This window comes from Stegastes partitus, unplaced genomic scaffold (assembly GCF_000690725.1).
Source record: "Stegastes partitus isolate 25-593 unplaced genomic scaffold, Stegastes_partitus-1.0.2 Scaffold462, whole genome shotgun sequence".
NCBI classification, from domain to species: domain Eukaryota; kingdom Metazoa; phylum Chordata; class Actinopteri; family Pomacentridae; genus Stegastes; species Stegastes partitus.
In genome coordinates, this window is record NW_007578193.1 from 111,925 (window position 1) to 122,574 (window position 10,650).

Sequence of the window (10,650 nt, forward strand, 5' to 3'; positions counted from 1 at the left end):
GTTAAACCGAATAGCATGGACATTGTGGTGCCTTCATGAATCAACTTAAAGTGTGTAATTTTCCAATTCAAACGCTTTTTATTATGAAGAAATATCCAAACCATAACCAATCTGCACCTAGAGACTAAATCTCTTTCGTGACTGTTATTTTGACGTAAAAATCAATCAACACTGACTTGTTTTCATTAAAAAGAAGATTATTGAGGAGAAATTGCGTGTCATAAATAATAAGGGGGTGTTGTACTCAGTTTTTTTGGCTAAATAATGTCACAAAAGTACAAGTGTTCGGTTGTCGCCTTTGTGTTGCTATTGATTTTCAGCAAATGTGATAATAATGTAGATATATTACATTGTGAAATAAAGGTTAACGTGCATGTCGCGCCTGTTCCGACTATCTCTGAGGTCGGTGAACGCAGCTGACGTCACACAAATGGCGGACGTTGTAAACAGAGCCAGCAGCTTGTCGGAGGCCGAAGTGAAACGGCTCTTTTTAAGATGAACAGCTTGGAATATGAGCGGCTGGACAGTCTGGAGGGCTGGGTGGCGGTGAAAAGCAACATATTCGAGGAGAACGAGACGTTTAAACTGGGTTTTATCGTCCAGTGGAATGTCATTGAGTGTAAGTTCGCCGTCACCTGCCACAACCGGACGTTACAGCGGCAGAAACGCAAAGCCGAAGTTGGCGTCGGTGGCGACACTCAGATGAGCTGGGCTGGACTCTTCTCCGTCAGCGACCTGAAATACATCCACCAGCAGTTTACGTGCGTGGCAGACGTCCTGGGAGCCTGCTTCCCGGATTTATCTGAGTTTGAGGACGGCAACATTTGGGACCTGCTCTTCCTGAATCGGAAGAGCGGCGGCGGTGGCGAAGATGACGACGAGAGAGATTTTGATACTCCGTGTAGGAAACTGGAGAAGTATTTTAGCACAGCCATCGACATCTGCGGACGGAAGATTGTTCTGGATACTTTATTCACCCAGGATGAGAAGGACGTGGAGGAGTACTTTGAAAATCTGCAGGAGTTCAAAAGGAAGACCATGCAGGAGGAGATGTCAAGGGCCAAAGGTCACGTGAGGCAGGTGAGAGAGAGACCTCAGGTGTCCACGTTAGTACCACGATCAGATGACACTTTGTTTATTACACCTACAGCAACACTCTAACACAACATCCTGCAACACTGCGTCATACTGAAAGCTGTTCTGTCACTTCCTGTCACTTTCAGTTTTTCATTGTGCTGCATTGGTTAGTTCAGCTGTGCTTTGACAACATAGCTAAATATGATGCTGATGTTGGGTTTTGTTCATTTAAAATGTTCAATCCAATCAAATCGAGACAACCTGAGCTGCTCAAAGTGCTGCACATGTTATCAGGCAGCTAGCAGCAAAAAGAAAAAAAAATGCAAAAAAATCAAGGCGGGATAAACCTCGTAAAATCAATTTGTGACACTAAATCAAATCAGTACATTTAGAAAAACGGAAACTTGTACGATCACATTCAGAAATGCAATAAATAACATGTAACTTTAATTAATGTTGAAGAAAGTTCGAATGCTAGATAGATTAACATGAAATGCAGTGTCTAAAAAGTACAAAAGCAATAAGATGTAAGTACAATACATGAGTGAGATGTAATAAATAAGCTAAATTAGAGCTAGAATAAAACTTTAAACACTAATGCTGACAATAATACTGAGGTAATGACTAATATCTTACATGAAAATGAAATATTGCATTTGAAAAATTAGATGAAAACTGAAATCCAGCAGATTACATTGACATATAATATAAAATATGCATACAAATGACTAAAAACATTAAGACCATCAAGAGCAACCAAAGACTACTAAAAACAAGGAGGAATAATTGATTGAAAGAGGACGAAGACTCCAAGGCTTTTACTCTTGAACAGCGCTTTAAAAAAGCTCAACAATGTTTGCTTTGTTCCTGTCCTCTTTTACTCCTCTTACCATAGAAGAAGTCTATCTGTGATGCGTTTAAAAATCGGATTTATTAAAGCTTGTGAAACTTTTGTATGTAACTTCTGCTCTATTTTTTTTCCCCCTGAAATTTACATCTGTAATGTGCAGGAGTAGCACCCCGCAGTGGTGGTGTAGGTCTAAAAGCAGGCCTGCCGTGACACAGCAAAGCCTATCTGCTTCTTACAATCACAGCTTTAGATGTTGCAACGCTATCAGCAGCACTGATGTTTGTTTTCCAGCCAGTGAGTTTTGCCTCCCTTTTCGTATTCAAGTGATTTCAACACAAAGCTGTAACTTGACCCTTCAGTTGTTTGTTACACCAGTGAATAACGAGGTGAGAGACAACTGACACTATAATGACAGCCAGTATCACAACGCCACCTTTGAAGCTTAGAGATTTAAGACTGTGGACAACAAACAGTTGACCCTGTGTGTAACACACAAATACAGCGGCCCTGCAGTTCAGACAGCTATATTAAAATCCTATTACGTTTCATTGACGGTGTCAGAGAACAAGAGGTAGTTTATGGTGTTGCTTTAAATTTCCTTTATATCTTAAGGCAAGAGCAGCCATTGTTCATCAACTGCAGAAAGATGGCAGGTAATTATATACTACAGTTTAATCTTTGTTGTGCCAACCCCATGCTTCTTTCGTCTACACAAGATGAAGCCACGTGACCTGAAAAAGTCTTTTTTTCTTAACCAATATCTCACACACTACATCAGCTTAGCACATTTTCCACTGTACCTTGCAGCATTTTAGATATGGATCAAGCAGGCCTAGATGCAAACAAAGTCTGTGGTTCAAAGGTGTCATGAAAACCTGCTGAAAACCTTTCATATGAAATGGTTTATTAATACACAAATTTGAGGAGACAAATTTGTTTGGCCTCAGCCATCAGTGTCAGAGAACTGACTCCAGGAATCCCTGTGGTACAGAACCACTAACCTCATGTTGAAGTGGTTTCACAAGGCCACCTTTAGCCCACCCAAGCAGTGTTCTGAAAGGACTAATGTTGGCTGTTATGTATGTGTGCTGCTTGGATCTGATCATTGCAAAAAAAACAAACCAAAAAACAAAACTTTTCCTTGTAAAGACTTCTGTATTTTTTCATTTCATCTGAGGTATGAAAAGTCATACAGAGCAAAAACTAGGCTCAGGGCTCAGAATAAACCCAGGTGACGGTGTTTATGTCTTCCATATTTGCAGCTGCTACAAAGTCACAGCAGTGCCGACCGAATGGTTGGACTGCACAGCATTTATGAGGAGGAAGACGAGGCCTACCAGGAACTGGTCACTGTCGCCACCACCTTTTTCCAGTACCTGCTGCAGCCCTTTAGAGACATGAGAGAGCTGGCCTGCCTTTACAAGCTGGAGATCCTGGTAAATACAGACATATATTTAACAGCTGTGTTTTTTAAGGCTGTGTAAATGATTGTATGTAGTGGATGCAGTTTGCAATTTGTTTTGATGTTCAAATATTGAGTAAATTATCATCAGGAATTACAGGTTGTGGAATTTTCCTAATTTAATGCTAAGGTCTGCCTAAAGTTTTAATTAATGCAAATACTCATTTCAGCCCCAGAACTGTGCACCACTGATGCTATTTATCAATCAGTAATCATTGAAGGTTCAATTTAGGTAATAGCTGTTTCATTTGTGGCTGCTGAGTAAGAAGTAAGAATGAAATCCCTGGGTGTAAACGTGTCCACTGCTTCGCTTACCTCGCTTGTCTGCAGAAGTCTTTGGAGTTTGAGGACTTAGGTCCTCGGAGGATTGCAGCTCTGGAGAAGGAGGCGGAGGAGTGGAGAATGAAAGCAGAAGATGCAGTCGCCTCAATTCAGGACATCACTGTCACCTACTTTGCACAGACTTCAAAGGCTCTGGCTGGTATAAGTTGCTGTGTTTATTCCTTTTACTTGTGTCTTGATCATTTAATGATGTATTTTTATGTGTCACACAGGGGAGAGATGCATAGCAGACTCACAAGTGTAATTGCAGCTGCAGCCAAGCAACATATTAATGACATTATTTAATATTCAAATAATCATTAAGTCAAAATGAAATACACATTGTCATTTTCACGGGAACTAGTGTTCATAGTCAGTTCAAATGAGTTTTGAGATATAGGCCAAGTTCTAAAAACAACAGCATTGCGGGATTATTTTTGTAAATGCAAGAAAAACAGAGGAATTAAGGTGGATTTGGAAATGGTATCTATATTCCCAGTTGTTTGATAGCCATCTATCTTTTTGATATTTTAAGGATTTCAACCTTCTTCGAGAAAAAAAACGATGTTCAAAAGTAAATGTTTCATATAGGTATAAATGCATCAGTGCAAGTTTTATGCCTGCAGACTCACTTCTGATTTGAAGTGACAAAATTAAACCTGTATACTGCTGGTGTGTTATAAAGGCACTGTGGTGAATATTACCAGGTGGCACCACAAGGTTCAGAAAGTGGAAGCAGCAACAACAAAAATGTATCGCATCAGCTTCTAGTGCTGTCTTTTAATACGAAATGTTGTGTTTCAATATCATGTTAACATTTACTATATGCGCTTCTGTGTGATGCGAACAGACCCAACAGATCCTTGTGTATATGTCCAGGTATGTTAAAACAGATGGAGGAGGATAAGTGTCGTTTTGGACCTGCTGCCTGGGCATCTGCGGCTCCCAGACTGGAGAAGCTGCGTTTCCTATTGGCCAAAGAAACCCTGCAGCACATGAGAGCTGCAGAAATGTGCCTGAGCCGCAAGAAAGACGGCATCAGAGAAAGGGTGTGTGTCTCAGTGTTTTTTTTCATTAACATTTAACAGCTTTTCTAGTGGTTCTGTAATTAGTCTGTACAGCGTATTGGAGTCTGACACAGTTGTAAGGCTTTAGCTTTCATTCATGACTTTATTTCAGTGCCAAGGCCAAGCCTGCTTTTGTAGTGACTGTGACTCTGTAGAGATGTGACACAGTGTCTACTTGCTCTCGTGTATCTTTCACTTGGTATTCCAGGCTGATGTGAATCTCTGGCTGCTATAGTCCTTTGATCTATTTATAAAGCCTCTCTAAAAACACAGAGAATCCCCTCGATACACCCCCAAAAAACCTGCATGCATGAATAAGTGAGTCTGTCTGTGTGTATGCACGGACTTTAAACGTGCCCTCTGTATGCATATCTGTGGCAGCATGTGGGTATATTTCTAATGTCGGGATCACAGTATTCGGGGAAAACTGCTGTGAATTACTTGCTGCTGCAGAGTGTCACGCTGCGCATTTTGAAATTTTGGAAGAGAAAAGAGAACACCTTCAGCACCTTCACCTTCATGTGGCTGCATTATTCATCCGATTAGGCTTTTTAAAAATCCGGGTTGAAGATACTGGCAGCATCTCGCACTGTGAAATCAACGTGAGCCTTTGCATTGACAGCTGTGTGAGTGTGTTCATAATGAGATCAGTGAGCTGCACCTACGCAAACTCTTACACTGGTGACAACATAACTCGGTGCCCGCTGAGTGCACCGGTGTCCCTGCAGATGCCACAGTGTGACACCTTTGCATTAAGTGCGTGCGATTTGCACGTATCACCTCAATCTTTGCAGCTCTTATGTCACATCCAGACAGTCTGTGTGTGAACGTTTGACATAATTCAGAGCATTTAAAGACATACATTTTCTTTGATTGTGTCAGTTCATTAACTATCTATATCAAGCATACGTTCATTGCAGGTAGCAGCTGGTTTCAGCTCATTTCATCACAGTGTGAAAGCCTACAGAGATCAAAATCACAAACCCTTTATTTTTCTATCAGATTTAGTTTTAGTTTTTTCACCTGGTAGTGTCGTTGAGAGCAAAGCCTATTTGGATCATCATGCTCAAGGACACTCTTTCATCCAGAATTTAAGTTGGCTGTCAAAAAGCATTGCATCCATTTCCAACTGTGTCAAGAAGTATTTACAGTATGTACATAACAGTTGATTTTTTTTCTCCCACAAAGCCACGAGTATTATCCTTTAATGGGGCTGACTTAACAATGTTTTTTGCGGTGCAGCTGGGGAGCCTGTCTGGCAGCAACCACAGCCAGAGAGATGATTCCAGGTCTGTGTTCGGGGACGGCCAGCAGCAGCAGCAGCCGGACACAGTGGACCAGCTGGAACTGCAGTTCTATGAAATCCAACTAGAACTATATGACGCCAAGTTTGAGATCCTGAAGAACGAGGAGCAGCTGCTGGTGGCTCAGATAGACACCTTGCGACGGCAGATTAAAGGTACGCTTATAGTATACTTGAGGAAAAGTGGAGGATGCATCTGGCTAGAGGGAGTTTTCAACTTTTGAGCATATTCAAATCACTGTGAAAGATGGTAATTTACTGATACAGTCCACTAGAAAACACTTAAAAAGCATTAATGTAAAGATATAGAAAGCCCTCTGTAATTAAAAACACATCCCCTTGAATAACATCGTAATACCAGAAGCTTCAGGAACAAAATATCCGAGCAGAGCGAAAAAGCTTAAGGCTGTGTCACCTTGTGAAACTGCTATTAAAGTATAAAGGTCCTCGCAGGTATTACCCTTTTTGCCAGTTTTTAAATTAATGGAGTGAATGATAATATGAAAATCGAAACCCTTGAACAGTATAATGCTTTGCAGTATAAAAGCCCTGCAGTTAATACGAGCTTACATAAAGGGTCTTACCACAACTTGTGTGCCTATCTATTAATTTATTATTTGCCTGTCCACATTTTGGCAAGTTGGTACTATAGTAGCTATTAGAGTTTCTCATTTGTAATGTATTCACAGATAGCTATCGCTGGATTGCTGTAATACCGAAGAAAATGTCAAAAAAAAAAAAAAAAAGATTATTCTCAGCCAAGTTCTGAAGTTGTAAGGAGCATTATTTTTTTCTTTGAAATGTTTTTGTCAGTAACGCTGATTCTAAAAATATGTGTATCATGACTGTGGGTTCAGATTTAACTGAGTTGAGGATCTGACAAGAACAATTCTGATCAAAACTGCAGCCGTTCAGGGTTTTTAAAGTTCTTTAATGGCCTCTGTGAGCTGCATGTTTCACCCTCTGATGCTGCTTCGACCGCTGACCGTGTTAACAAGCCGGCCAAGTCAGTGGACAATGCTGCAGTAACTCCTGCATTCGGCTCACGCAGTATCTTTGCTTCACATCTCTCTATCTCAACACTCCCGCAACCTCCTGTGGAGTCACACCCCACAGTTTGAATACCCTTGGCATATTTTCTTTTCTTTTAATTCAGTTAACTGACCCTTTAAAATGCTTACCTGTTTGTTTATTCAAGTTGACTCAGCAAATTGCAACATACGCTAGAGCTTTATTGAATTTTATCCTCCTCACATGAGCAAATATTCTTACAAAATAAAACAACACCTTACTGCACAAACCACAGAGCCGATTTAACACCTTTCTAACACAGCGTAAATTACGATTAAAGTCACACGTTGCACAGTGTTACGCCCCTCCACATGAAGGGGTTTCTGTTTTTCTGGTCACTCAGTGTTTTGTGTAAAGGGTTTACTTTGGGGAAATACTGTATTTTGTTCATGTAAATATTTCCCTAATTGCTCCTCATGGGACCTGAGATGTTTGTTTCCAAGGTGTGTGTATGTACACGTCGGTTGTCTGCCTGTCAGTGTCTGTGGTGACTTTGGTTGTGTGTATCTTCATCTTTTTGGGTTTTAAGGATTATTTTCTCAGCAGGAATGTGTCCTCAAACGGTCACTATTCAGCAAAGACGGTGGGAGGACACTGAAAAATATGAGATCTTGCAAATTAAAGGAGGTTCCTGAGTTTATGGAGCCTGTCAAAAGAGTTCAAAGTCTACAATGGAAATAAAATGCACAACGACCAATTGGCCACAGCGCTTTTCTAATGCCCTTGTCGGAAAATGTAAATAATTTCATTAAAAATTCACTTCTGGTTGTTGCAGAAATTCTTTTTCACTCAGTTTGCACAGGACGATATGCAGACCACCTCGTTTCTTGTAAAGATAAAGACATACTTTATATGCACAAAAATGTTATAAATTTAGGAGAGCATTAAGAAGAGAAATATAAAAGATAAGACGAAATGTTATTTATCCCAAAGGAAATTCTTGTTCCAGATATTGCTCAGACATATCATAAGAAATGCAATGCCTTGTAGAGAAGCAATAAGATATAAGTACGATAAATTAACTAAACTAAACTAAAACTAGGATAGAAAAGTCAAACATAATGCTGGCAAACATACTGAGGTAATAAGTAAGATAACGCACACTAACATAGTGTTGTGTTTATTAAATCTGCACTAGTCAGATTACTCCAAAATCTCCAGATTATACAGGGTTGGTCAGTAATGAACAATAGTTTCCCAACCTGGGTCATTGTCATGCAGAGCACATTAGAAACCTGGTTAAGTGGTCCAGGAATTGTTTTTATTGCAGTAATTTACTTTTGTTAATGAGATTTCTCTTAACCTGATAAAGAAAACTAGGTTTCTTGTTAACGGGTTGTTTCAGAGCTACCCTATGTTTACGACTAAAACGGGAAATAATCAGATTTCATGTAACCTGCACAACTACGGCTGACATCAAAGTGAGACCCGGGTCAAGCTGTGATCTGCTTTGTGGGAACTTTAAATAGCGTACATCCACAGAACACAGTTCAAGTTTACACTGCTGAGACTTTGTGGTGACAAAAGAGAATTTGGTTTCAAAAATAATGTCTGAAGGGACATGAAATTAACAAGTGCGATTACACGAGTCGTAAGAATGCCTGGTGAACATCTGAGGACGGATCAGAGTGACTGGACTGCATTTGTGTTTCAGAACTGAGGGAGGAGGTGGTGTACTATGATGTGTGCGAGGATCCAGAGGAGCTGCAGAGCCTGGTCCACACAGGTATTCAACAAGCAAACTCTCCAGCTGTCAGTCAGCTCAAGAGACGCCTACAGACCCTGGAGACCAAGCGAGGCAACATCTGTGCCCGGCGGGCTTATCTGCGCAACAAAAAGGTGCAGGGGCAAGACAATATTTTATCTCACATTCTTTAAAAGTGATTCATTTTTGTGGTTCTTTCTGTGAAAAGTAGATTGGAAATAATCTGAAATGATACTAAAAGACAGTGCCACTGTCCTCATCCCCTCCATGTCCCCAGTTGCTCCGTTTAAAATATTTTTATTGTTTTCTTTTCATGTGGTACAGTAATTTAAGTAGCTGGCATCTTCCCCTCCTGCTGGCTCTATGCGCTTTTGTCTGATTAAAAAACACTTTATTGCTCATAGCAAAGTAGGAAGAATACCCCAGTTAGAAGCTCCCACAAGTCATCTCCAGTAGTCCACAGGGAGCAAGAGTCACATGCATGGAAATTTAACAATGCAGTAAGAAAAACAACAATAGGATTTTTTTTTAAAAAGCCCCCCGAATTAACTTATCATCTGTTTCAATGGCAATTTCAGGATGTTGGAAGCCCGATTTACTCAAGCACTCACTGATTCTGTCTGTGGTGTGTACATGCCAAACTGCGAGTGTTTTTTTTTTTGTTATTTTTTTTTATTCAAGCCTATAATTGATATTGTGTGTGTGTGTGTGTCTCTAGGATCAGTGCATGGAGGCCAATGAGCAGAAGCAGCTGGCAGCCAAGCAGAGCTCCATAGTCTTCAATCAGCATCATCAGGTCCACCTGGTACGTCACCACAGCAACGAGACAACCCACAGAGATGCTCCCGCACCGGCAAATGAAACCGGATCCAATTCTTTCTCTCTAATAGCTCTCACTGTCTCCCTCTGTTGTCTGCAGAAACGGGAGAAGAGGAAAGAGGAGGAGCAGAGGAGGAAAGAGTGGGTGGACCAGGAGCGAGAGAAGACTCTGAGCAGATTACGATCCTTCAGAGAGGTCAGGCTCACTCACTGTCTTTGCTCAGCCTCCACATCTGTAAATACAAACCCCAGAGGCTCCTGCTTCTTACCCTCTTAATTTCACAGTTCAACTCAAAATTAAAACTTTGTCATTACCTCCTCAAAGCTCACATTAGAAGACGTTCTGATAACCTCATGCGGCGGATGAAGGCAGTGAGCTGTCCTCTTGGTGCAGGCAGGAGTTGAGCTTTCCCAGAAATAAAAAAAGCTACATTTTAGACATTTGTTTGGGAGCAGAACTGTTGTGGTGAATCACTGGACAAGCTGCTTCAGCAGAGATTCACTGGTCAAAACTAATATCATCAACTGATGCTGAACACTCAGCATTTTTATTTTTTTTTTTAAGCAGTGATCCCTTTAAATGATGTTAAAAACCTGACACTGATGTTCTGGTGTCCCCTCAGGATGAACTGTAATAACTGTCCTCTGATTTTTCATCAGTGCCACAATGAGAGCAACATTTCAATATGCCCATAAAAGTAATGACATATTTGTCAGCTTCAATGTGTTCATTGCTATTTAGTAAATATTAACACACTAAACTGCAGTTGTGGTCTTGGGAAACATTCCACCTGCTTTACATCAGCATGTTAGCATTTTCATTATGAAGATGTTATGCTGACGTGTATTTAGCTCAGCTCAGAGATCTTAGCTCTTCTAGCCTCTTAGGATATGACTGAGTACATCTGTATGACTGAAATAGTTGTTTAAATTAGCACTTTATTTGAAGAATGCATGGGATGCAGCTCAGGAATA

General features: G+C 40.6%; 1 protein-coding gene across 1 annotated transcript in view; it reads left to right on the forward strand.

Annotated features, from left to right (window-relative positions):
* Positions 1–431: 431 nt before the first annotated feature.
* The window catches only part of whamm (WASP homolog associated with actin, golgi membranes and microtubules), a 17,898-nt gene continuing 7,679 nt past the window's right edge, over positions 432–10,650 (forward strand). Inside the window, exons 1-8 of the mRNA XM_008286643.1 lie at positions 432–1,080; positions 3,190–3,363; positions 3,720–3,870; positions 4,590–4,759; positions 6,020–6,236; positions 8,806–8,990; positions 9,575–9,661; positions 9,776–9,871. Of these exons, the coding sequence (XP_008284865.1) occupies positions 496–1,080; positions 3,190–3,363; positions 3,720–3,870; positions 4,590–4,759; positions 6,020–6,236; positions 8,806–8,990; positions 9,575–9,661; positions 9,776–9,871 (1,665 nt within the window). The 5' untranslated portion in view covers positions 432–495. The remainder of the gene's footprint in view (positions 1,081–3,189; positions 3,364–3,719; positions 3,871–4,589; positions 4,760–6,019; positions 6,237–8,805; positions 8,991–9,574; positions 9,662–9,775; positions 9,872–10,650) is intronic.